This window comes from Calidris pugnax, unplaced genomic scaffold (genome assembly GCF_001431845.1).
Source record: "Calidris pugnax isolate Ruff unplaced genomic scaffold, ASM143184v1 scaffold181, whole genome shotgun sequence".
NCBI lineage: Eukaryota > Metazoa > Chordata > Aves > Charadriiformes > Scolopacidae > Calidris > Calidris pugnax.
In genome coordinates, this window is record NW_015090976.1 from 381,651 (window position 1) to 409,063 (window position 27,413).

The 27,413-nt window shown below is 44.2% G+C and overlaps 3 protein-coding genes across 5 annotated transcripts in view; 1 reads left to right on the top strand and 2 right to left on the bottom strand.

The window, feature by feature from the left end:
* The window catches only part of RPP38 (ribonuclease P/MRP 38kDa subunit), a 4,191-nt gene extending 3,976 nt beyond the window's left edge, over positions 1 to 215 (bottom strand). The window contains exon 1 of the mRNA XM_014952940.1: positions 113 to 215. The gene's annotated coding sequence lies outside the window, so the exon portion shown is untranslated. The remainder of the gene's footprint in view (positions 1 to 112) is intronic.
* A 2,555-nt stretch (positions 216 to 2,770) lies between these two features.
* Positions 2,771 to 12,500, top strand: ACBD7 (acyl-CoA binding domain containing 7). The gene is made up of 4 exons (XM_014952949.1): positions 2,771 to 2,924; positions 11,834 to 11,951; positions 12,054 to 12,116; positions 12,205 to 12,500. Exons 1-4 carry the CDS (start codon positions 2,913 to 2,915, stop codon positions 12,276 to 12,278), a joined length of 267 nt encoding a protein of 88 aa, XP_014808435.1. The 5' UTR covers positions 2,771 to 2,912; the 3' UTR covers positions 12,279 to 12,500.
* A 214-nt stretch (positions 12,501 to 12,714) lies between these two features.
* The window catches only part of OLAH (oleoyl-ACP hydrolase), a 39,873-nt gene continuing 25,174 nt past the window's right edge, over positions 12,715 to 27,413 (bottom strand). For 2 of the 3 annotated variants that reach the window (XM_014952951.1, XM_014952952.1), the window contains exons 2-7: positions 18,513 to 18,644; positions 17,046 to 17,184; positions 15,641 to 15,740; positions 14,110 to 14,285; positions 13,195 to 13,280; positions 12,715 to 12,985 (exon numbers count right to left, since the gene is read on the bottom strand). In XM_014952951.1, the coding sequence (XP_014808437.1) occupies positions 12,852 to 12,985; positions 13,195 to 13,280; positions 14,110 to 14,285; positions 15,641 to 15,740; positions 17,046 to 17,184; positions 18,513 to 18,644 (767 nt within the window). In that variant the 3' untranslated portion in view covers positions 12,715 to 12,851. Of the gene's footprint in view, positions 12,986 to 13,194; positions 13,281 to 14,109; positions 14,286 to 15,640; positions 15,741 to 17,045; positions 17,185 to 18,512; positions 18,645 to 20,720; positions 20,787 to 27,413 lie in introns of all 3 variants that reach the window. The other variant, XM_014952950.1, reaches the window with a different exon arrangement.

The window sequence follows — 27,413 nt, forward strand, 5'->3', positions numbered from 1 at the left end:
CCCCGCCCGCCGAGCGGCTGCCACCTGCGCCGGGACCAGGCTGCCGTTTGCCGCCGCGGGAGCGGGCCGGTCTCCCCCGCCCCACCGCAGAGCCCGGGCCGCCACCGCCCTACCTCCGCCGGGCCTTCCTCCCTCCGCCGGGCCTCCCTCCGCCTTCCCCGGGCACACGCCGCCAGCCTCAGCGCGTCGGCGCCCAGCGCGGCCCCGCTCCGCCCCTCAGCACCGCCCTGCGCCCGCCTCTGCGCCGGCGCGGCCTCCCCCCTCCGGCCCGGCCTCCCGCCCCGGAGCGGGCCCGGCGGAGAGCGGGGAGGGAGGGAGGGAGCCCGTCACGGCGCGGAGAGGAGCCGCTGACAGGCGCGGCCCGGCGGGCGGTGCCAGGCGGGGCCGGGGGCCCCGGGCGGAGAGACCCCCGGGAGCGGGCAGAGACGGGCGGGATGGTGAAAGGCGGCCTTAAAACGGTGGTGGCGTTTCCTCACAGGGAACTGCTGGAGAGAGTCCAGCGTGGGGCAAGAAGGCTGATGGAGGGATTGGGGCATCTCCCTGATGAGGAAAGGCTGAGAGAGCTGGGGCTCTTTAGCCTGGAGAAGAGAAGGCTGAGGGGAGACCTTATCAATGCTGACAAGTATCTCAAGGGGGGGTTGAAGGAGGATGGAGCCGGACTCTTCTCAGTGGTTCCCAGTGACAGGACGAGGGGCAACGGGCACAAGCTGGACCATGGGAAGTTCCACTCCAATCTGAGGAAGAACTTCTTTGGGGTGAGGGTGGCAGAGCCCTGGGACAGGCTGCCCAGGGAGGGTGTGGAGTCCCCTTCTCTGGAGATCTTCAAGCCCCACCTGGATGCTCCTGAGTGCTGTGCTCTGGGCAGCCCTGCTTTGGCAGGGGAGTTGGACTGGATGGGCTCTAGAAGGTCCCTTCCAACTCCAACAATTCCCTGATTCCACAAATAGCACGTCTCCTTCATCGTGCGTCATCTAGTGAAATCGTGGCCAAGTCAGGTCAACAGAGACTTCACAGCCCCAGGGGTGTCTCTCGCTGCTGTTTAACAGGTGACATGTTGTCCCCGCACACCGTGTTCCACCGCTGGCAGTAAGGGGACAGGTAACAACACTGGTTATGTCCAGTGCTGCCCAGTCTGCCGTCAGCCATTAACAAACCTTCACAAGCACCTCCAGGTTCTGTGTTCACCTTGGTGCACAAGGGGGTCACCTGCACTTGTACCTGAAAGAGCAGCACTTCCCCAGCCAAACACCTGCGTTGCTGCTGCTGGTTTTGGAGACAAGAGCTGATGGTGTTGCTTCATTTTTTTAATTTTTTTTTTTTAATCTCCTTTATATTTACCAAAATCTACTTGTTTTTTTTCATGGAATCACAGAATCACGGAATTGTTGGAGTTGGAAGGGGCCTTCTAGAGATCATCCAGTCCAACTCCCCTGCCAAAGCAGGGCTGCCCAGAGCACAGCACTCAGGAGCATCCAGGTGGGGCTTGAAGATCTCCAGAGAAGGGGACTCCACACCCTCCCTGGGCAGCCTGTCCCAGGGCTCTGCCACCCTCACCCCAAACAAGTTCTTCCTCAGATTGGAGTGGAACTTCCCATGGTCCAGCTTGTGCCCGTTGCCCCTCGTCCTGTCACTGTTGCTGTTTTCTTGTGATTGTTTTCTCATCAAGACCTGGCTTAATTTAACCCGGGCTTCACTTGAGGGGAAGCACTCTTTTTACATGGGTTTATGGAAGCTGATGGATTTGAAAATGCTGAAGCATATAGTATCATAATTAAACCATGCTCAAGGAATGATGAGGCCACGTAGGGAGGTGTGAACATAAATAATTTATGAATTGATGTAATAGAATCATAGAATTGACTAGGTTGGAAGGGACCTTTAAGATCATCTAGTCCAACCATCAAGATAAGCATGGAAGCATTTTTTCCCTTTAATAGAGAAGTGTGGATGGATATTTTTTTTCCTTTAATGGTTACAGTTTTGGTTTATCCACTCATTTAATATTCATTTTTTATTCTGTATAGAATCATAGAATGATTTGGGTTGGAAGGGACCTTAAAGATCATCGATTTCCAACCCCCCTGCCCTGGGCAGGGACACCTCCCACCAGACCAGGTTGCTCAAGGCCCCATCCAGCCTGGCCTTGAACCCCTCCAGGGATGGGGCAGCCACAGCTTCTCTGGGCAACCTGTTCCAGTGTCTCACCACCCTCACAGCAAAGAATTTCTTTCTGGTATCTCATCTAAATCTCCCCTCCTTCAATTTAAAACCGTTCCCCCTTGTCCTGTCACTGCACTCCCTGACAAAGAGTCTCTCCCCAGGTCTCCTGTAGCCCCCTTTAGGTATTGGGAGGAGGCCATTATAAGGTCTCCCCGGAGCCTTCTCTTCTCCAGGCTGAACACCCCCAGCTCTCTCAGCCTGTCCTCACAGCAGAGGTGCTCCATCCTCTGATCATCTTCGTGGCCCTATTTAGTAGAGCAAGCTAAAAGTCAGCATTCCCAGGGTGTTTTGTGTCTGGGTCCCCGGGGTGCCCCGCGGGTTTTTCAGACTTCGTGGCCATATTTAGTAGAGCAAGCTAAAAGCCAGCATTCCCAGGGTGTTTTGTGTCTGGAGCCCGGTGTCCCCGGGGTGCCCCGCGGGTTTTTCAGAGCTGCAGCTTGGGGGGGGGGTTCTCCTTTCCGAAGAAACCAGTGTGGTCTCGGTGCTCCCTTCCCCGCCGTTTGGCGGTGGCTGGGCTGTCCCTGCGGGTCCCCCCCCGCCTCCAGCCCCGCCGCGGTGGCTGTGGAGCGGCGGGCGAGCTGAGGCCACTCCTCGCCAGCCCATCGCCGCCGCGGGAGCACAGAGGCAGCGTCCCCGCTGCAGAAGGAGCTGCAGAAGGAGCTGCAGAAGGAGCCGGGCACCCCGGGAGCACCATGTCCCTGCAGGTGAGCGCTCCTGCGGCCGGGAGGGGACGGGGAGGGACGCGGTGCCGCCCCGGAGGCAGCCATCGGGATGGGTACCGCAAAATCACGGTCACCTTGCGGCACGGGAGATTTGCCACAGCCTCTGGAGATTAAATAACGTTACTTTTCGCAAGTGGAGGGTGAGAGACACGCTGCTTATTTCAGACTGTTCGTAGGTGGTGTCATTGCTTTGAGCCTTACCTCTTCAGACGATTCCTGAATTATTTTTCTTTTATGTGCGCGTCTGAGTTTGCTAGGACTGGGTTATCTGAGTTTGCTAGGACTGGATTATCTGAGTTTGCTAGGACTGGATTACCTGAGTTTGCTAGGACTGGATTATGCACTGAAAGGTAGGTACATATTTCTTTTTTCTAGGATCCTGCTAGTCGCCTGGAGCTATAAAAAGAGGAGGGAAACTTCTAGCACTAAAGCAGTGCTATTCGTGCATTTGGGGAGCATGAATAATTTTTAAGGGAGTTGTGCATGTTTTTTTAAGATGTGTGCATCTTTGGGGTGGCACATTTTGATGGGCTTATGTTTGGGTAGGAGAGCTTCTACTTTCGACCTTCTGGGTCAGGGGAGCTTCCTTCTACCTTCTCTCTGACTATAGATTTAAATAGTTCTTGAGGAAATTATCTTCGTTGCTGGCATTTAGCCTCCTACCTTTGTAGCAAACTGTGAATACGTCCCTTGTCTTGCCCATGCCCTGATGGATTAGGCTGTTTTTCTTCATTAGGCTTTCTATTATCCCTTTCACTTCCAGATTTGCAAGCCCTTTTATCCCGGTCTCATTATAATGTCTGTCTCGGCTTAGTTAGTGTGTGTGTTTTGCAAAGAGTGAGCAACATAATGCTCTGACCTAGATGCAGGGAATGTGTTGCCAGTAGCTCAGCAATTTTCTTCTGAGCTGCAATTATGTCCAGCGGCACAGAGATTTCATTGTGGTGTTTTACAGCTAAGAGGAAGAATCCGATTTCTTCAGTGGGTCAGAAATGCCAAATCCCAAACGTGACACCACCTTTGTTTAGTTAGTGATCACTGAATTCATAGTTTGCTTTATTCTGCCTTGAATTTGCTCTAGAAAATAAATTTATTAGCCTGATGATTTAGCAGAAAGAGGTGAGTGCTGTATGATGTGCCACTGCTGTCTACAGGTACACTTTTATACAAAATATTATGATACCCTACACATTCTGCATTAGACATTATAGAGGTTGTTTATCCACAGTTGCTTTGATTGACAGCTACCATCCCTATCCATAAAAATTCACTGAATCAAGCTGTACAGGAATGAGGATGAAATGAACACAATAATGTTTTCATTGGGGGGGGGGCACTGTAAAAGATTTCTAAGTTTTGCAAACTGGTAAAATGTTCCGCTGTAAATGAAGAATTCATTCAAGCTTTTTCCTTTGCAATAAGGGAGTATGTGATAATAGCCTGATGATTTGTGCATTTTTCTTTAATGCATGTGTGCATGTGTATGTTTATGTTTGTCTATATTCTTATGCTTTTAAATTGAGGAGTTAAAGGGAATTTTATCGGCACACGATTAAAAAGGAATTATATTTTTATAGGCCACTCCTAAGCATGTTCTGTAAGCAAGCAAATCCTAAGCAATGGTCTGTGTACAGTTATTGGCTAGAGGGAGATGAAGAAAGAAACATTTAGTATTTAAATTTCATTTCTGCATATTTCTTGCTGTGTAAGATACACATTTACATGTTTTTAAAACAGTTACCTTGCAATACTTGCCTATAGAACCAAATGGAATAAAAGGATAGGAAGATAAGAAGCTTATTAACTTAACGGTTTCCTTTCTGAAATTTTTTTTTTGAGTTATCTTTTGTCTTATACAAGCCTAATTCATTCTTACTGTGAAGTTTAGATCAGAAAACAATTCAAGGCACGTGGAAGATTTCCGCTGACTTTGAACAGTGACTGTAGGTCAGTGCTGGCCGAGGCTCACACGCAGCAGTGGCCACAGTATCAAGATGAAGATAAAGCTTATTTAAACTTTAACTGATTGTGGCAACTCAGTTATGTTTCATTATTGATACCACTTCTTCATCTTCCTGTCAACAGAGCGGGAATGCTGCTTTGTTTGAACGTGTGTGAATGTAATGTTAAGAGATGTCTGTGGTGTAGGAGTCAGTGATTGGTGTAGTCCAGAATGTCACATTGCTTTTAGGAGTGTCAAAGATGGACAGTATGCCATTTTTAATTCAGTGGTAAGTTAGTTGCACTGTTGATTTAGTTTCCCCTCCTTGAGCACTTCTCCATAATAAATGCTGTACATCTACGTTGTCAGTGCATATGTGGACGCGTGTGTTTGTGTAATCGGGCTGCAGTTTCGGTACCCAAGTACAAAAACTCCTTTATGTCCTAATGCTGCGGTCAACCCCCTGCAGCGCTCCAGGCTGGGGGCAGAGTGGCTGGAGCTGCCTGGCAGAAAAGGACCTGGGGGTGTTGGTGGCCTGTGGGCTGAACAGGAGCCAGCAGTGTGCCCAGGTGGCCAAGAAGGCCACCAGCATCCTGGCTTGTGTCAGGAACACTGTGGTGAGAAGGACTCGGGAGGTGATGGTCCCCCTGTACTGGGCACTGGTGAGGCCCCACCTCGAGTGCTGTGTCCAGTTTTGGGCCCCCTACCACAAGAGGGACATTGAGGGGCTGGAGCGGGTCCAGAGAAGGGCAATGAAGCTGGTGAGGGGTCTGGAGCACAAGTCTTACGAGGAGAGGCTGAGGGAGCTGGGGGTGTTCAGTCTGGGGAAGAGGAGACTGAGGGAAGACCTTCTCGCTCTGTACAAGTACCTGAAAGGTGGTTGTAGAGAGACGGGGGGCGGTCTCTTCTCCCAAGTTACAGACGATAGGGCAGGGGGGAGGTGGTGGGGAGTAGTGGGGTGGTTTTTGTGGGGGTTTTTTTTTTGTTTTTTTTTTTTTTCGGTTGGACTCGATGATCTCTGAGGTCCCTTCCAACCACTACGATTCTGTGTGATTCTGTGTGAGTTCCTCTGCAGTAAGAGCCCATGTCCTTGCTCCCGCTCTGAGGGAAGCACAAAGTGGAGGGGGCTGATTTTGATGGAGGGGTAAGCTACCCATCTGTCGAGGTATACGGCGAGCCAAAAAGTCATATGCACAGTCTCACAAGCACTGTGAGCTCAGAGCCCTGTTCAGCTTTGGTGGGGTGCCTGCCTGCCCCAAGCTGTGCCCCAAAGCCCCCGGCGCTCTCCCCGCGCTGTTGGCAACTCGCTGGTCTCAAACACCTGCGTTCACCTTTCCAGTTTTGCTTCTGAAAGGAAGGTTATTGATATTTACTTACTTTCTATGGCCCTTGGCAATTTTTTGGTGAAAAGTTAAAAATGAGTTCAACATCTAAAGCTGCTGCAATTCAGGCAGAGTTACCCTACAGAAGGACAACAAGAGGAAGTACCGCATAAGAGGAAAAATAAAGATTGCAAGGTTTTCATGAAAGCAAATATTAATATTACAAATATTAGGAATTCCTCATAGTGAAGACTTTATTATATTGCTTGCAAGAAGTACGTATGAACCACATACTGGGATTAATAATTAAAACACTGTTCGTTTCATTTATGGCCAAAGATACCTCTCTCTTGAACACCTAGGATAAACCAGAGATTGAATGATGCATGATGCAAAATGTTTTTGTTTGCACCTAAGCTAGAAGCTGTCAAAGCTTTCATTTCTGGAGAAAGAATAGATTTCTCTAATAAAATTTAAGATAAGGATTTTCTTGTTTGTATGGATTTTTTCTTCTATGGCATCAAGAACAAGTAGATGTAGAGAATATACCGTTTTCACATTAGCCTAACGGCTGGTCCTAAGGGAAATACTGTTACAACTTGTGCTCTAAGCCTCATAAAGTCCAATAAAATTCTAATGCCAGACTTTATGGAGTAATTAGCAGGAGTTTCTCTGTACCCTTCTTAATTGCTGTTCAGCAGATTTAGTACTTAAGGAAAAAAATAAAATACCTGAAATAACCTGTCTGTAGCCACAGCTATTGCAACTGTGGCAGTGCAGCCAGGGTTACAGACACTTTTTCAGCAGGAATTCCTTAGGGATCTGATTCTACCACTGTGTGCGTCGGGAAAACTTGGCCAGCTGACAGAAGATTTTATCATTTAGTGATTTGACCTGAAATAGAAGGGTTTTCATTCTTGTATAATTACATTCATAAAACGTTTCCATATTTCCTTTTAACATCTACGATTTAATGGGGTTTTAGAAGAACAAAAATTAATTGACTTGCATTTGGTGGCAAATAATAGAAGTGTCTCCTACATCTGTATATATACAGATATATATCTGCTATAACTGTATCTCTATACATGGAGATATTTCACCCCTGGCATGACAGCAGAACCCTCCATTCATAAATATACATATCTGGAGTTCTTATTTGTAAGTATTGAATCTACATCATTATTAATGCCCCTATTGCTAATCTAAAACATTAAATCAAACTGAAATTCTTTTGTTTAGCTGACTTGCCAGAGCACTTTCCTCTTTTTTAAATTGCACAAGCTCCTGCTCCACAGAGCTTATTACTTTAAGGTAATTTCAAAATGTTTGTTTTAGGGCAGTGAGGAGATACAACCTTTGCTGTCAGACTGCAAAACGCCAGCCCATACAGGTTAGAAAAGGCCTCTCAACGCTCGTATTTATGTAAAGGTCGCTACATATTGTGAAGGTTGAGGACTCTGTGCGTCCTATTTATCCTGCCCCTCTGCTCTGCTCTGCCCTGGGGAGGCCCCATCTGGAGCACTGGGACCAGTTCTGGGCTCCCCAGTTCCAGAAGGACAGGGAACTGCTGGAGAGGGGACAGCAGAGGCTACAGAGATGATGAGGGGCCTGGAGCATCTCCCTTACGAGGAGAGGCTGAGGGACTTGGGTGTTTTTAGTCTGGAGAAGAGAAGGCTGAGGGGGAATCTGATCAAGACCTAGAAAAATACTCAAAGGGAGGGTGTCAAGAGGATGGGGCCGGTCTTTTTTCAGTGGTGCCCAGGGACAGGACAAGAGGAAATGGGCACAAACTTGAATATAAGAAGTTCCACCTAAACACAAGGAGGGACTTCTTTGCTGTGAGGGTGGCAGAGCCCTGGCAGAGGCTGCCCAGGGAGGTGGTGGAGTCTCCTTCTCTAGAGACATTCAAACCCGCCTGGACACGTTCCTGTGGGACCTGCTCTGGGTGGACCTGCTCTGGCAGGGGGTTGGACTAGATGATCTCCAGAGGTCCCTTCCAGCCCCGTATCAGGATGCAGGTGATCCTGCATACCTCCTAACCCTCATACAGTCCTCAGAAGTGTTTGCTATTAAATGTTGTTTTCTTTTCTTGAGTTTCTTTCCTGTGGTAGGGGATCAGCGGTAAGGGAGAGTTATGGAAAGAACAGAGGAAATCCTTAGGCTTAGTTGGTTGGTAACAACTAGATGCTTTTTTTTGGAGGGGGGGGGGTGCGGGGGGGAATCTCTCTAGTGGAGGTGTCCCTGACCAGGGCAGGGGGGTTAGAACTAGATGATCTTTAAGGTCCCTTCCAAACCAAACCATTCTATGATTCTATGAATGTTTGCTTTTATTCTTAAATTTAAATCCTTAAGCTGCTAATATGGCTACTTTTTAAATGGGACCCTCCATAGACTTTCCCAAATTTACTTAGTGTGACTATTTGTAGTGTACCAGCCATGAAATTTGTACTTTGTCAGGCTTCTAAGTGGAGCATTGGGCAACTACTACTGTCTGTATCTGTAAAGGATTTGGGAGTCCTAGTGAAGAGCAGAGAGGAGAAAGGCAGTAGTGACTCCAAGAGCTTGTAGTCATCAAAAAAGCTGAATTTTACTTCAATGCAAAGAACAGGTTCCGCTCATACAGCATGTATGTAATTTGTGTGGCAATTGTCTATTACTGCAATTTCTGCCTGAAAGTTCAATGACTTATTATCACGTAGACCACTTTTTTTTTTTTTTAAACCTCAGTTTAGCTGCACTTCAGAGTGAAGATTGTGTTTAAAACAGAACCAACCAAGCCCCTCAGATGTTACTTAAACTCTTTGATGAATTGGGACTGAAAACACTTTATCAAGTGTTTAACAATTTACTCTTTAACTGAGGTGAAAAAGCTTGTACTCCAGTTTTCTAGCCTTTCAGGAAAATAAATAATCAGATTTCATATTTCTGACATTGACCTTTGTAGAAGAAAATATTTCAATTTTCTTTATACAAAACAATGAAGCAAAAGAGTTTTTGTTGTCCATACAATCCACTTTTAATTCTGATCCAAGCTGACTAAATCCAGTTACTTCAATTAAAATAGTTTTCATGATCGCTTTCATTCCTGCTAGAATGCTGGTTTTCTTTAAAGTAAATGACAGTATAAAGAAATAAAAAAAAAAATGCTGTACAAGAAGCTGTAAGGTCAGAAGAGATGCTGTAAGGTCATTTCAACATTATCGAGTCAGCTTCTATATGTGGGCTGGAGCATATGATTTTGTTTTATCTACATTATATATTATGTATTCTGTGTTTTGGTTTTAGATTCTAGAAAAATCCTGTATTTGTTTTGGAGCACTCTGAAATATTTAGTGGGTCAAAAAAATCTTTAAAAAATCCACAGTGTTGCTCTTGAAAGTAATCAGACACAAAAAGTTGCACTTAAAGCTTCATGTTTTTCTAAGATTCTATGGTATACTTGGATTTTTATAAATATTGAGAAATATTTTTATTAAAATGGGAACAAACTGCACAAGCATAGTGACATATTTTCAGTCTATAAAGTTTTAGATTTAAGAATATAATTTGGAAATAATTTCATTTGGAATTTAATGTGGTAAATCTGCCAAATTGTATACTTTATTGAATGACCAAGTTTCAGAGCTTTAAAGTGGACAAATGGCTAATTCTCAGTAGGTTTTGGTTTAACCCCAGCCAGCAGCTAGGACCCCCCCTTCCTCCCCAAAAGATATGGGAGAAAAGGAGGGAAAAGGGAAAAACCTCCTCCCTTGAGATAAAGATGGATTAATAGAACAGTAACAGAAAAAGGAAAATAGCAATAGTAATCATAGAATGCTTTGGGTGGGAAGCGACCTTTAAGATCGTGGAGTTCCACCCCCCCTGCCCTGGGCAGGGACACCTCCCACCACACCAGGTTGCTCCAAGCCCCATCCAGCCTGGCCTTGAACCCCTCCAGGGATGGGGCAGCCACAGCTTCTCTGGGCAACCTGGGCCAGGCTCTCACCACCCTCACAGTAAAGAATTTCTTTCTAGTATCTAATCTAAATCTCCTCTCTTCCAATTTAAAACTGTTACCCCTCATCCTATCACTACGCTCCCTGACAAAGGGTCCCTCCCCATCTCTCCTGTAGCCCCTTCAGACATTGGAAGGCTGCTCTAAGGTCTCCCTGGAGCCTTCTCTTCTCCAGGCTGAACAACCCCAGCTCTCTCAGCCTGTCCTCACAGCAGAGGTGCTCCAGCCTCGGAGCATCTTTGTGACCCTCTGCTGGACCCGTTCCAACAGGTCCATGTCCTTCTTGTGTTGGCGGCCCCAAAGCTGGATGCAGTACTCCATGTGGGGTCTCACAGAACAGAGGGGAGAATCATCTCCCCTCAACCTGCTGGAAGTGCACATTGCTGGCTCATGTTGAGCTTCTCATCAACCAACACCCCCAAGCCCTTCTCCTCAGGGCTGCTCTCCAGCCATTCTCTGGCAAGCCTGTATTTGTGCTTGGGATTGCCTCGACCCAGGTGTAGGACCTTGTACTTGGTCTTGTTGAACTTCATGACATTCACACTGGCCCACCTCCCAGACCTGTCAAGGTTGCTCTGGATGGCATCCCCCCACACTGTGTTTAGGAGTTGGGTGTTGAAGGTGGTCCTGGCAGTAGCGTTGCTCATCTCCGTGAGGTACGTCTGTGCCAGCCGTTGGTCACCTACTGCAGTGTCACCAGAGACGTGGAAATGACGGGGGGATTGGCAGTATCCCCAGAAGGGTGCTGGGGCTCTGCCGTGCAGTCAGGGCCAAAAGGGTTTGGAGATCATAGAATCATAGAATCATTGAGGTTGGAAGAGACCCTTGGGATCATCGAGTCCAACCATCTCCCCTACTCTACAAAGTCCTCCCCTACACCATGTCCCTCAGCACTGCATCTAAACGGCCCTTAAACACAGCCAGGGATGGTGACTCCACCCCCTCCCTGGGCAGCCTGTTCCAATGCCCGACCACTCTTTGGGTGAAAAATTCCTTCCTAATGTTCAATCTAAACCTCCCCTGTTGGAGCTTGAAGCCGTTCCCTCTCGTTCTGTCACTAATTACCTGTGAGAAGAGACCAGCACCAACCTCTCTACAGTGTCCTTTCAAGTAGTTGTAGAGAGTGATGAGGTCTCCCCTCAGCCTCCTCTTCCTCAAACTAAACAGCCCCAGCTCCTTCAGCCGCTCTTCATATGATTTGTCTTCTAGGCCCTTCACTAGTTGGGGATGTAACACCTTCACAGTGGTGGGCTGTAACACCTTCCTACCCTCAGTGTCACCCACAGACACATCCCCTACACTCCTTGTATGGGCTGCTGGCACCAATGTATCTGTAGATACCTGGCGCCTGTAACGCTTTCAAGTGTTTAGATGTAAAACTGTTGGGAAAAAAGAGCTGTACTACTTTTAGCAGTGCTGACCCCATCAGCTTTGAAGGCCTAGTTCCTTTTCTGGTAACTTAAGGTTTTATTAAGCATCTTTCATGGAAAAGGCCTAGAGTTACCACTGACCCCAAGCGAGCAGTAGTTGAGAGCACCCAATGATAGTGCTGTGTGTGCTATACGTAGTATTTTAAGCACACCCCTTGAGAGGAAAAAGTAAGACCTTTTTTTTTTTTTTCTTTCATCAGGCTGACTTCGATGGTGCTGCAGAAGATGTAAAAAAACTAAAAACAAGACCAACTGATGAAGAACTGAAGGAACTATATGGACTCTACAAACAGGCTACTGTTGGAGATATTAATATTGGTATGCCTACATATACTTTGCATTTACTCCCGTATCTTGATGAAATTAAGCAAATATTGTGCAAATCTGCACGATAATCCAAGGTATGCATTTATTTTGCAGATTGTCCAGGAATGCTAGACGTGAAAGGCAAAGCCAAATGGGAGGCATGGAACCTGAAAAAAGGTGTTAACCCAATTAAATTTACATGATGTAGTCATGTTTATAAGGACGACAGATGAGGAAAGATAATGACTCCTACTTTCCTTTGCAGGTTTATCAAAGGAGGACGCCATGAATGCCTATATCTCTAAAGCAAAAGCAATGGTAGAAAAATATGGGATCTAGAATACTCAAAATAATTCCCACTAACAACTAACTCTTCAGTAGCTAATACACTAACTCTGTGGAGAAGAATGCAATACTAACTCCTTATTGTGTAGTCTGACAGTAAAATCTTTTAAGAATAAGCTGTTTGACTGTAAAGGGTATTTACATACATACTCTATTTTTAGATTGTATCTTATTCTAAATAAATATGAACCTAATAAATTAAGCTTTCTGTAAGAATTGTGGATTTTTGTGGGTATTAAGTTATACTTAGCATTTTTACGGGAGCACACAAACAGAAAAGCTCTAAAAGTAAAATAATATAGCTGTCATTTTTTACGAATGAAGTCATGGAATGAAGTTTGTGCACATCCAAGATGAGAAAAGACGAAAACTTCTTTAAGAATGAAAGCCAATGTTTATTTAAAAAAAAATAATCACAAAAACTCTCCTTTTTAAAGGTTTACAAAGATCTGGAGGAACAGAGCAACTCTTAGGCACAACTGCACACAGCTGTACAGAAAGAATGACTTATTATGAAGTGCTTTGGACTAATCTTACACCTTCTGCTATTAAAATAGAGGGAAATACTCATAGACCAGCATTTTCTATACATTTTGTTATGTGTTTTGTCAAGAAAATTTCATTAGAGGGTTCCAGCAGGTAAAAGTGACCTCCAGGCAGCTCGTAAAAGGAGATATCTCCACTTGTTAGATCATGCCAGGCTGCAAAAGATATTTAAAGTGTCAGAGAAATGCCAACTATTGTGATCATTTTACATAACTATTTCAAAGTTATTATTAGGTAATTATTTTAAGTCCCATTGTTGATTTGTTTCATTTAAGAAGGAGATAAAAGACTCTAGAAGAGTCCTCATTAACTGATTCGATACAACAGGAAAATGCGTAAGAGGAAAACTCTTCAAGCAAAGTACCTTCTACATCATGTGATTTATCTTCAGTCCCATTAAAGCAGGTGATATCGCAAGAGAAGGGGATATTCCTCTCTGCCTTCTCGAAACTGTGATCACAAGAAGTAGTAGTAAGACTTTCCGTAAAATACCTATATTTGGGGTTTGCTTCCACATGCAAAATAGCTTTTTATTTCTCCTCCAAAGTGTAACAAACTTCAGGAATTAGATTGGGCAGAAAGGAATTACTGTAGCTGTAAGATTCTTAGCTCTTTACCCTACTGCAATTAGGTCTAAAATTTTAAAGAAAGAATGACTCAATAATTAGGAAAAAAAAAAAAAAAGAGCTTCAACCTGCAATGAAAATTTTCACCTACAACAAACAATTCTGTTGTCTGCTTCTAGTCAAGTTCTAGTGTTTCAGGGCCTTATCAGCGCCAGGTTCCTATGGCCAAAGTGGGTCCCACATCCAAGGGTGTCCTTGTCTTTGCCAGGGAACAAAACTCAAAGCACTCAGCTACGTGAGCATCTGGTGGGGACGCGGTTAGGAGATCAGGGATCAGGAGGCTGAATGCAGTCATCCTGAAGCACGATCAGTTGAGCTTATTAGCCTCAGAAAAAAAGAAAAGATGTGAGAATATTCCTTTTAGTGGCTACTGACTTTGGATCCTAAGTAGAACCGTGATGCCACCATCACATGGTCCCTGCTGTAATCACTGTAGTGGTTGCTACAGTAAGTGGTGTTTTCATCTAGGGCTTAAATCCCAGAATATAAATGGAAAAGCGCACAAAGGAGAAAACGATGATTTCATGTTCTTTTTATAACAGAAATGAGAACCAATTACAGAGAAAGAAAGAAAGAAGAAAACCTGAAATGATTGGACAGAAGTAAAGCTATAAAATACAAATATAAATGTAATACAGAATTGTAAAACTTACGAAAGTGTCTGAAGAACTCTAAGGTCTTCTCTGAAAGTAAGTATCAGATGTTTCTTAACATCTTCATTTTGTAGAAGCTCGGAAGGAGTTCCTCCTAAAATTTCTATATATTTAAGAATGTCTTCATCTTTTGCATCAGATACGGATGCAGTTTTGATGGGAACAAATTCTTCAGACTGTCAGCACCAGAAAAAACTGATCAGGTGTTGGATATAATACACTTTAAACAGTATTTTCATTAAGAGTTGTTTTAGTAAAAAAATACAATGAGTCTCTGTCTCCAAAATACAGTGTCTGATTAGGTTAACATCCACAGAGAATACTTCTTGGAAAGGGTTAGTAAACTCTGCTGAAAATACAGATTCTGAGTAAGCCAAGTACCCTCAAGGTCTGAAACTTCCACAGACAAATAGCCATTAATTTAATTTTGTTCAGTATCTCACTATTGAAATACAACTAATAAAATAATCTGTTTAAGAGGAAGAAAAGCCTAGCAGTGGACACAAATCTGACTAATGTAGGATTGGAGAGACCAACCAGTTATGGAAATTTGCAGGAATAATAATTGCTTCCATGAAGTATTAGCTCGCTCGTACTAGGATTTCTAAGAAGCTTCAGATTCAGAAGAATGGAAATAGCAAGTGATGACTGAGGCCAGGAGGGCTGGGAAAAAGCCACTTCACTGTTGTTCTCCTGAGAAAGATGAGTGGAACCACCAGCACCTCAGAAGGAGCCGAGCAGAGATTAAAAAGCCAACAAAGAATGAAGAGGGAAAGAAAGTACCAGACAAATGTACTGAGGGCTGAGGCAGGAGTTTAGGAAAGACGAGGTTAAGGCAGTCATTTCACCTTACAGAATAGGGAGTGGTACTTCGTATTTTGGTTTGATTACTTTTTAGTATTAAGCCAAAGGCCATAGTAAATAATAGGGCATTCAAAGAAGATAGCATTAGTGTAAGGAGACTGCTCTTCTGAGGCTGAGGTTAGCAGCAGGGAATATACTGTTCGCTCGTACTAGGATTTCTAAGAAGCTTCAGAAACAGAAGAATGGAAATAGCAAGTGATGACTGAGGCCAGGAGGGCTGGGAAAAAGCCACTTCACTGTTGTTCTCCTGAGAAAGATGAGTGGAACCACCAGCACCTCAGAAGGAGCCGAGCAGAGATTAAAAAGCCAACAAAGAATGAAGAGGGAAAGAAAGTACCAGACAAATGTACTGAGGGCTGAGGCAGGAGTTTAGGAAAGACGAGGTTAAGGCAGTCATTTCACCTTACAGAATAGGGAGTGGTACTTCGTATTTTGGTTTGATTACTTTTTAGTATTAAGCCAAAGGCCATAGTAAATAATAGGGCATTCAAAGAAGATAGCATTAGTGTAAGGAGACTGCTCTTCTGAGGCTGAGGTTAGCAGCAGGGAATATACTGTAACGTGGAATTCTCTGTCTGCCTTGGAATTTATTTCCTCTAAGAAAATAGAACATTTTTCTGCAAGTGTTACTGTTTTGTTTCGTACTATTAATGATTCTGTAACTTACGTGTGGGGCATGTGCCCCTGACAGAAAAAGATGGAACGGCTCTAGTCCATACTTTTCTTTCAAGTGCAGTGCAACTGCAAAACTAATGTAAGATCCAAAACTGCAGCAAAACAGAGAAATTAAAGCAAAGTAAGCAAAAACAGATATAAAAAATTGGAAAAGTTAAACATAATTTGAATTTCAGTGCTAACTGGCTATCTTGAACAGTTACAGAAAGCATATATGACATGTAAATTATAGTGATATTAGCCAATTGACATGAAGTGTATTCCTATGCAGTCTAGTTTTACAAATCAGATCTTTTTTTTAATCTCTCTCTTTTAGTAGTCTCCTCAATTTGCAGTAAGAACAGCTATTTTGAATACTTGGTTCTAAGTGATCTTAAAAAATCTATGTGTTTTATGAATGTTTCACCTCCTGCATTCATATAGAGCAAGCACTGGCACAAATATTAACAGTAAATACAATTATAATTTATCAGTGTAAAAAAACCAAAAGAAGCACAACGCTGCCATTTTTAGAAGACATTGTGCCTGAAGCAATAAGTAAATAACCAGAGTCTTTGAGATCAACAGCATTTTTTAGGATGACTTGACAAAAGACCTTTGCAGAAGTGTGTTCTCACAGAATCACATGGGGTTGGAAGGGCCCTCTGGAGACCATCTAGTCCACCCCCCTGCCAGAGCAGGTCCACCCAGAGCAGGTCCCACAGGAACGTGTCCAGGCGGGGTTGAATGTCTCCAGAGAAGGAGACTCCCCCACCTCCCTGGGCAGCCTCTGCCAGGGCTCTGCCACCCTCACAGCAAAGAAGATCCTCCTCATGTTTAGGTGGAACTTCTTATATTCAAGTTTGTGCCCATCTCCTCTAGTCCTGCCCCTGGGCACCAATGAAAAAAGACCGGCCCCAGCCTCCCTTGAAGTATTTATAAGCATTGATCAGATCCCCCCTCAGCCTTCTCTTCTCCAGACTAAAGAGACCCAAGTCCCTCAGCCTCTCCTCGTAAGAGAGATGCTCCAGGCCCCTCATCATCTCTGTAGCCCTCTGCTGTCCCCTCTCCAGCAGTTCCCTGTCCTTCTGGAACTGGGGAGCCCAGAACTGGTCCCAGTGCTCCAGATGGGGCCTCCCCAGGGCAGAGCAGAGGGGCAGGATGACCTCCCTCCACCTGCTGGTCTCCCTCTTCCTGATGCCCCCCAGGATGCCCTTGGCCTTCTTGGCCACAAGGGCCCATTGCTGGCTCATGGTCATCCTGTTGTCCCCCAGGACTCCCAGGTCTTTCTCCTCAGAGCTGCTCTCCAGCAGGTCAGTCCCCAAAGCTTTTGCAAATGAAGGGAAGAAACTATCTAATCTGAGAGTTCAAAGATAAAGCTCCTTCACCAGGGTGTCCAAAGATGTATATAAGTTTACCTGTGGCCAAAAAATGCAAATGGTTTTTCTTGCAATTCTTCTAACAAAACACTTGAAAATTCATCAGCTATGGTTGCCATGTCTTTCGCAAAGGGCTCCTTCAGACGAGATTCTCTTCCAGGGAGCCTTACAGAGGACACTGCAGAAGAGGTGGAGCAGGGGTGGGAAAAGAATAATAGTTATTTCAAATAGAAACAGTAAAATAATTTTAATTGTTTTTTTAATCTATTCTGCAGAATATAGAGATTATATAAATTTATCTTTCTTACAGCTGATACAGTGTATTTGCTGTTGCTATTACTGTCTTTTAATCCTGTGAGAGATGAGGTTTCCATCCTTTCCTTTACTCACAAATGTTGCCTCTCAAATTCATCTGATTGGTAAACTCCTTGTGTTAGAAATCCACAAGGTCCTGATCTCAGCTGAGGTTTCAAAGCAGCTTTATTACGATTAGTATTAATACCAACCACAAATTCATTAATTTCAATAATAGTAAGTTTGAGGGTTGTGTAAAATATATCCCTTCAAGGGCAGCATTAGAAAGTTAAACCATATTAGACTCACACAGTCCCTGTTGTGTTCTTTGCAAGCTCCTCAGCACTGCACAGGGTAAGATGTGGAGTAACAGTATAAATTGATGGCAATTTATATTCCTATGGAAGGGCATATTACACGCTCCTATTATATTCCTTTCAAAACTGGAGATTTTTTTGAAGTAGTTCCAAGCTTTTTTAAAAAAAAAAAAAAATTTCCTAAATTTCAAGGAAAATTTGATGTGATTTTTAGTTCCAAGCTTTTTTTTTAAAAAAAATTTTTTTTCCCTAAATTTCAAGGAAAATTTGATGTGATTTGTGCAACTTTTTACAGAAAGCATAGGCGCCTTGAGAGGACTGGTACAATTGCCCTGGCAATGCTCTCTATAAACCCTACATCATTTCTTTTCTTTTGTGGAAGGTCTGGAAAACGGCCTTTGTTCCTCTTCAAATAGTCCAGAAATGGATCTTTTCAGTGCTGACACAGCCTGATAGCAATAACAATTACTTCGCACTGTAACTAAATGTCATTTCACTGTTACAAATCCATAGTTTAAACTCCAGTTTCAATGCAGGGCGTGCAAACCCAGGGAAACACTCTAGGTAACGGGAATTCATTCTGTGCAGTCTCTCGACATTAAAAATAGTTCTCATATCTTCATTGTTAACCCTGCTGATGCCTTTTTTTTTTTTTTTAATGTGTTAACAGTATGCCAGTACACTGCTGTTTCAATATCATTTGATCCAAGGTGATACAGAAACTCAGTAAACTCAGCACCCTGATGGGAATGGTAATTCCTAATGGAATTCCTTTCTGGATAAGACTCATTGGAGTAAGATTGCAGTGCTCTCAAGAACACTATATGCCATTCAAAAAAAAATTGGCTACCATGTATGTCAGACTTGCTTAACTCAAACTACAGAAATGACTAGCCTTCAATTGAGCTGCTGAAGAGTCTGCCCCATTGAGCAAGTTGAGAAGTTCCACCTCCAGCCCACGGAAAGCAAATCAGCCTATAGAGAGCATTTGGCCTCTTGTATGGACAAACAACCAGCTTCTCCATTCCTGAAAAAAAACAAAAGAAACAAAACCACAAGAAAACAACACATCGTTTTAGAACAAGACTCTTCGGGTATAGGAAAATGAGAGTGGGTTAAGTCTAATTTGAAACAATGGGCTGCAATATTTTCTGTCATCAGATCAGCTTGTGCTACAACAACAATCTCTTAGATGTGATATAATCTTCATGCAACAGTAGAAACCAGTTCTGCTTTTATAAATGGTGATGGAATAGTATTGGGCAACAGCCTTGGTTAATATTTTCCCTAATTGAGTCACTGACCACAGAGAACGTAACAAACAGCAAAATAAATTGATATGGGATTTCAGGGTGACCATTTAAAAGCATCAGCTTTTAGAACATACACAATAAGAGCTCCATCTAAAGACCTAGAAAACATAAGGGCCACCTACTTCAATAATATCTCTACTACACTGGTAAAATGGATGTCTAGGGATGCAGTTTCTTTATGTATAGGAAACATCTATGAATTTCTCTTTCACGTATGTATCCAGTCTCCCCTTAAATTCCCATGAAGAGTTAGCATCTGTGCCATCCTCTTGCAGTGAGTTGCACAGCTCTACTACCTGTTGCATAAAGAATGCTCTCCCTTTTTGTTCTTAATCCAACTCCTACAACTTCATTTGGTGGCCACAGGGTAAAGAAAGTGAACGGTGCCTCTCTCAGATTTGCCACCGAGCATTTCCAAGATCTTCTCTCATATTCTCTCTGCCCTTACTCAGCTCTTTTTCCTGAATGCAAAGGCCTGGTTTGCTTGGGTATCTCTGGCACGGTCCTGCTTCCGTGCTTCCAGCATTGCTGCCCGCCTCTGATTTTTTTCTAATTTTGTTATATCCTTTTTAAGACAGTGGAGTAAGCAGAGTCACATTCAGCTTTATCACAGCAGCCCTATTATTATAAAATACAGAAAAGTAACAGAGAAGTTACAGACAAGTAACAGCTGAAGCCAGATTTATAATTACTCCTTCCTACTTGCTGAGAAGGAAAAATACCATTGAAAACGTCAACTGCATTGTCCCTAGCATCAGATACTGTCTTTACTATCTGAAGAAAACAGCCCATTCTCAACTATTTTTACTCTTTCCCCATTTTCTTGTCCTTCATTCTTGCTGATTAGATTGTGGCCATAAGCACTGAGGTGACATTCTATGACTTAGAGCATACCAGGCTGTGCCCTGTCAAAGGAACCTGTAAACATCATGTGCTACAGAAGTACCTGGTAAAGATAAATTAAATAGAAGCAATAGTGATACAGGATTTTAAAAAATGTTTTCTGCAACCATTAGCTCACATGTTCTTGTTGAAAAGACCGAAAAGCTAGTAATTAAGAGATAAAAAGCAGCAAAATTCCATTTCCAAAATGCTGAAAATTGTTACAGGTATTATTTCTCAGTGTGTATATAGCTTGGTGTATGCAAGGGTTGATTCGTCATAAAATATACCTTTATGCTTATATGCAGTCTTTGTTATCTGCACAAAAAGTTGGAGAAATGCAGCCAGATCAGAATGGGCAGCAATTCATACCTATTTTAAAACTATGTAATACAAGCAAGACAGAAGAAAACCTACCCAAATGTTGCTGTGGCTAAAGTTGTCTTGATTTTTATGTGCATTTAAACTAGGAAGTTTGTCAACGTTTGTTAAGAATCAGTTCAAAGGAACTATAAGAACAGCAAGCCAAAAAATTGGTAGCAAAAATCAGTGGGCAGATGATGTGAGCTTCAAAAGAGCTGAGTGGAACCATTGCTGCAGAAGACGTAATTCCTCTGGTAGATTCATTAGCACCAGTATCATTAGTCCCATTTACATGGTTCCTTCTTCCACAAAAAGACACAAAACCTCAGATGTTTTAACTTAACAGCCAAGTAAGAAAAGAAAAAAAATCTCTTCTCAGACTGATTCCAAAGGTGATAAGAGCGTTTCAAGCTCGGTAAAGAAACCCATTTAGTCAAAGTCCTATAACCATTGACAGCTGTATTCCAGGCACCGGGGAGCTCTCACACTTTCCACCTTTACAGCTTTATTGCACCACCACCCAGCTTAACTTCAGAGGCAAATACCTGAATCGTGGGGAAGACCACCAGTGCCAGGAGATGCCAGCCCGAGGGGGGATGGACTTCTCGGCCCTGCAGAGGAAGAAGCAGGAGTCAGGAGTCAGGAGTCAGGCTGGGTGCGGATCAGCAGGCCCAGGAGCAGCTCCAGCCCGGCAGGAGAGCAGGGGATGTCAGGCAGGTGGCACAGGCTGCCGGCTTTAAGTCTTTCCTGGGATTAAGGGGAGGAGCCCACACCTCGGGAAAAAGGCAGGGAGGGAGGCCCAGAGCTCCCCACGGGGAAGAGAAGAGCATCATGTGTTGGGGGTGACACCCAGCCTTTGGCAGCGGCCTGCGGAAGGGGCCCTGCCCCAGCCCCAGTGCTGTGGAAAGCAGCAGCTGCAGCAGTTTTAATACCTGGAGACCCACAACCTCACTGAAGAAAAAGCCTGTATAAAATAACCAGGAAAAGCCAGCCTTTTGTAAGAAATATATTCCAAAGTACAGCGCTCACACCTCTGCTGGAGTTGTGTAGGGGTCTGAAAATGTCAGGGTAGGAGACCATCACCCGACTGGAATAAAACACTGCATTTGGTTAGCAGGCCAGTTCTAATTTTTACAAGCCAGAAGACAAGAGCAGGGCATGAACAATACAATTTTTTGTGTTACTCCATCAGAAACACCAGTAACGATTATTATTATTATAATAAAGTGAAAATATTCAAAAGCTGTGCCCAAACCTAAGGAACCTGAGTGCCAGACTGGGTTCTCATGAGGCACGTGAGCTGACCCACTTTAATTATTATTATTATTATTATTATAAAGTGAAAATATTCAAAAGCTGTGCCCAAACCTAAGGAACCTGAGTGCCAGACTGGGTTCTCATGAGGCACGTGAGCTGACCCACTTTGTGGCTTTCACATGCCTCTTCTTGCTTCTACACTTCTTTTAATCATTTCTAGGAAACTGAAACACCTGTGGTGTTAGAGGAGAGTCTGCCTGCAGACTTCTCCTCCCTTCTGATGTCTGCTTTCCCCAAAACCAGCCTCTCCGGCCGCGGCGTTTCCCTGGGAAGGTGCGGGCCCCGCCGCGGAGGCTGCTCCCGGATCCCAGCCACTTCCAAACGGTGGCAAAAATGCAAACTGTTGCTAAGGCTTCTTTCACAGTACTTTTGTGTTGTAATTGCTATGAAGTAAGATGAGGCACACCTATGTTTGGAAGGTGCACGATTTAAAGCAGCTTATATTGGCTAGTCCTGACCTGTATTGTTATGCCCAATGCTGCTCCTCCACATGATGCAGCTGCTATCAGAGGTATTTGACTATAAGGTACAATTTATATTAAAGCATCTAATATGCTTTATTTATTCCTACCTCAAATTTTGCCAAATGTAAAATCTGACACCCGACGTTAATGTTATGAAAGCCAGCTGTTATAAACGTCAGGCCCACTAATAATGTTCTTAAAAGTAATAAAATACTACCCTAAACAATTATTTCCTAACTAAGGCTGGAAATAAAACAGGCTAAGAATAAGAATTTGAAAGTATAGCATTAATCAAATAGCACATTATTTCCTTACAAAATCACAGGATCATAGAATCTCCGTGTGCTTGTGAACATTGAGCTGATCCAGCTGCCCCTTACAATTTCAGTGTCCACATATGGACAGCCACTGTTCCCACACTCATGGTCCTCCAACTCAGGGGACTGGGCAGCCCAAGGTGTGTCAGTGTTATTAAAGACTGAGGCAAAAAACATGCTGAATGCCTCCACTTTTTCTTCATTCCCAGATGACCATCTTCAACAAATACCAGTCCAATGTTTTCTTTAGACCTCCTCTTGCTATTAACGTACTTAAAAAAGCCTTTCTTGTTACTTGAAGTAATGCTGGCTGGTTTCAACTCTAATTGAGCTCTGGCCTTTCATGTCTTCTCCCTGCAGCTCTGTAATCTTCCTATGAAGCTTGATCTCACTTCTAGAGATCACACAATTTCTTTTTCTTTTTGAGCTCCACGAAGAGTCCCCTGTTCAGCCAAGCCGCTCTTCTGTCCCACTTGCTTGACTTGTGACACAGTGGAATTGCCTGCTCCTCTGCTTCTAAAGGTAGTTCTTAAAGACCAACCAGCCCTTGTGGATTCCTAAGCCCTCAGAAGCACATTCCCAGGGTACTCTGCTAAATAGCTTCCTGAATAGCTTAAAGTTTGATCTTCTGAATTCCAGGGTAGCAAATCTGCTGTCCTTTTTTCTCATTACACTGAAAATTGTAAACTGAACCATTTCCTGATCACTGTGGCCAAGGCAGCCACCTACCTTCACATCCCCAAAAAGTCCTCCTCTATTCACAAACACCAAGTCTAGGAGGGCATCTTTCCTAGTGGGCTCCCGGAGCACCTGCAACAAGAAGTTATCTCCTACAAACTTCAAAAATTTCCAAGACCTGCTCATCACAGCAGTGTGATACTCTTAATTGATGTCTGGAAAGTTGAAATCTCCCATAAGGACAAAGGCTACCAATCCTGAAAGCTCTCCTTGTTGCCTACAAAATAACTCATCAGTGCTTACATTCTGGCTGGGCAATTGGTAGCAGACACCCACTACAACATCTCCTTTGTTTTCCATCCCCCTAATTCTCACCCAGAAGCTCTCAACCACATCACCATTAACTGTAAGGGCTGTACAACAAAACCTCTCCCTTACATATACTGCGGCACCTGCCCTGCCTATCCCTCCTGAAGAGCCTGTAGGACTCCAGCCCAGCACTCAAACTGTGGGACTCTTTCTGACAAGTTGTTGCTCTCTCCAACTCCCTGAAAGGAGGGTGTAGCCAGGGGGGGTTGGTCTCTTCTCCAAAGTCCCAGGCCATGGGACAAGAGGAAATGGCCTCAAGTTGCACCAGGGGAGGTTCAGGTTGGAGATTAGGAAAAATGTTTCCACAGAAAGGATTATTAAGCCTTGGAATGGGCTGCCCAGGGAAGTGGTTGAGGCACCATCCCTGGAGGGATTAAGAAGATGGGTTGACATCGTGCTTAGCGACACAGTTTAGTGATGTTTTTTCTCACCAGAGTTAGGTTGATCATTGTACAACTCTATGACAAGTCTCACAACACCAATGACACCGTAAGTCTGGAAACCAACCAACGCTTCCAGTTCACCCTGTTTGTTTCTCCTACTGCCTGCGTTGGTGTACAAGCATTTCAGATACGCTCCTGAGCCCTCCATGCAGTGTCAATGTTCCCACCAGCATTGCCACCCTCAGGCAACGCCGTGCCAACCCTTGCCTTACTTGCTGCAACCCTGCTGGAACCCACTTCCCCGCCATCAATTGGGTTTAGAGCTCTCTGGATCAGTCCTGCCCGCTTACACCAGAAGACACATTTCCCCACTGGGACAAGTGGATGCTGTCGGGCCCCAGCACACCTTGCTTCTCCAAGGCTCTTTCATGGTTTAAAGACTCAAACTTTTGGCAGAGGTACCAGTCCTGCAGCCAGGTGTTATAGAGTCATAGAATGGTTTGGGTTGGAAGGGACCTTCAAGATCATCGAGTTCCAACCCCCCTGCCCTGGGCAGGGACACCTCCCACCAGACCAGGTTGCTCCAAGCCCCCTCCAGCCTGGCCTTGAACCCCTCCAGGGATGGGGCAGCCACGACTTCCCTGGGCAACCTCTTCCAGTGTCTCACCACCCTCACTGTAAAGAATTTCTTTCTAGTATCTAATCTAAATCTCCCCTCTAATAGCCCGGGCTTGTCTGTTTCTTCCAAAGTCTCCCCCCGTTACCGGGAGGATTGAGGAAAACACTACCTGTGCTCCCAAATTTGTTAGCATTCTTCCCAGGGCTCTGAAACCCCTTTTGGTTGACCTCAGACTTTTTGTTGCAACACCATCTGTACCCACGTGAAAGAGCAGGGAAGGACAGTGGGCTGAAGGTTGTACCAGGCTTTTCAGTCTTGGGGTGATGTCTCTAATTCGGGCCCCAAGGGAGCAACATTCTTCCCCCAACAGAGGATCTGGTCTGCAAGTGGGTGCTTCTCTTCTGCACCAGTGACTGTAACTTACGGTTGTTTCTTCTCGGTGCTGGTCTTAAGGCAGGTTTTGTTGCAAGGGGTTGGTCTCTCTGACCTTGGCAAGACGGCCCGTACAAGGTCCTCCTCTATCTCATGATGTGCTTCATTTATTGTACCCGGGGCCTTGTACCTGTTTTGTGAGGGCATCTTAGTGGGTAACTGAGAGGGTAAGGAGGGGTTTCTTTGACTGCTCTGTGCTGAAACCCTCTTCTGCCCCTCTGTACCCCTTGTGACACTGCCTTCCTCCTGGCACAAGACAGGTCCTAGACCTGCCTCTGTACTGGCCACACTGACTTGGCTTCCATGCTTCACAGATGGCAGAACCTGGCTCCACTCATCGATCTCTCTCTCAGACTCTTGAACACTCCTCAGAAGTTCCTCATCCTTTAAGACTTCTTAGCTGCTGCTTTATGGCAATTTTCTCTCTCGCTTGGACCATGCATTAATACAAATGGGCCTCATGGTAAGTCAGGAAATGTCCTCAGTCTCTACAGACTGAAACTTATTGACTATCTATTGATGGCAAATGCCACCTGCTACGCTCTAGAGGCAGTGAGCACTCTGCAGATCACAGGAGCTGAAATGCATGAAGAAAACTGGCACTTCTAGCAATTTGCAAGATTGAAAGTGGGTGAAACACCTATAGGATGACTAGTAGGTATGATTCTTTCAGAAGTGATAGTGAAATAGTGCAAGGGTAATTTTTTGTCCAGTATTCTTGTTTAAGACTAGAAACGTTGCTGAGGCAATTGCAATTTACTAGTAATTTAATGTGACTCATTTTGAGCAGTAAAACGAGCACATACAGATCCCTGAAGTAACGCAACAAAGCAGGATGTGTTTCTCAGTTGCACACACAAGATTTAAAGAACTAAATTGTGAATGTTGCTTAATAAAGGTTGACTTTTAATATTGACAATTGTGAAATACCTTGGATTATATGTACTCTGAGCAGTTTCATTTGTTTTCTCCTCTGTCAGTCATTATTTATTGTCCATAATTATTTATTATTTTAACAAATCTGCACCTTTTTTTGCACCTTTACTACAACTCTACTTCATTTCGTAGTCACTCAACTTCAATGAAGAAAAGTAAGGATACACTTAAATCATTCTCTTAAAAATCACAGTTTTCTGCTTATCTGGGAAGGCATGCAATGAAGCAGATATCACACCATCCAAAGGAAAGCAGTCTTGAGACAGAGACAGCCAAATAACCAAACGCAGCATGCATCCCAACTAGTTATTACTTTTAAATACGGCCTCAGAGAATTATACACAAGTAATAATATAGAAGTCATGCAGAAGAAACATGGAGAGAAAAGCAGAATTTGTAATGAAGAGACATGGAGAGAAAACATGGAAGAAACATGGAGAGAAGAAGAAACATGGAGAGAAAAGCAGAATTTGCAGAAAGGAAGACTTTAGAGTTGCATGAACAGGATCACCTGGAGGGATTTGGAAAGAAGAGTGACAGCAGACAGAATATTGAAGAGACCTCTGCCCATAGCACCAGTCACCCTCTTCAGGAGAGGTGAGTTCGAACTGGATGTGAGGCAAGGCATAGCTGGAAGGGAGAGCTTATGAAAGAGAATGCATTACTTCCTACAAATACATGGGAAGACAAGGCTGGGTCAAGTGAGGACATTCCAAGTGATAGCTGCAGATTTTCCATTAATTAACCATAGCTAGAAATAAGATTTTTAACCACTGGACCAATCAGATCCTGGAACAACTTTCCAGAAAACCTACCTAAGATGGAAATGCAGGTTATTAAAGGGGTTATAGAATATGTATGTGATGACAGGGACACTTTAAGCACCATGCTCCTATCAGCTTGATGCAGGAATCAGTCTGTACTTGTGTGAAGAAAGCCAGCTACCTGCAATGCTGTGAGATAGTTCTGCTAACACAGAACCAGTTTGGTTTAAGAAATACAGAATCCTTTTGATTATTGTACTTAATATGTACATGCACTGAGGTCAGTCTGCTAAGGTCTGTTGAGCAAGAAAGAAAATTAAATTTCAAAGTACTCAGAGAAAACAAGAAGGCTGGAGGGACTAGGATCTAGTAGAAAAGCCAACTTTCCAGTCTTGCAAAGAGAAATAAAGCATCGAAATTACATAAAAATGGTCTGGGCTGGCCATGGAAAATAGAGGAAAATGAAATGGATATTTTTGTTGCTATCTCAGGAGGAGATGAACATAGAATCGTAGGATCATAGAACAGTCCAGGCTGGAAGGGACCGTTAAGATCATCTACTCCAACCATCAACCTAACTCTGGTAAGAAAAAACATCACTAAACCTTGTCTCTAAGCACTGTGTCTACCCATCTTCTAAATACCTCTAGGGATGGTGCCTCAACCACTTCCCTGGGCAGTCCATTCCAAGGCTTCATAACACTTTCAGTGTAAACATTTTTCCTAATCTCCAATCTGAACCTCCCCTGGTGCAACTTGAGGCCATTTCCTCTTGTCCCATCGCCTGTGACTTGGTTAAGAGACCGACCCCCCCCGGCTACACCCTCCTTTCAGGGAGTTGGAGAGAGCGAGAAGGTCTCCCCTCAGCCTCCTTTTCTCCAGGCTGAACACCCCCAGCTCCCTCAGCCTCTCCTCAGGAGACTTGTTCTCCAGACCCCTCACCAGCTCCGTTGCCCTTC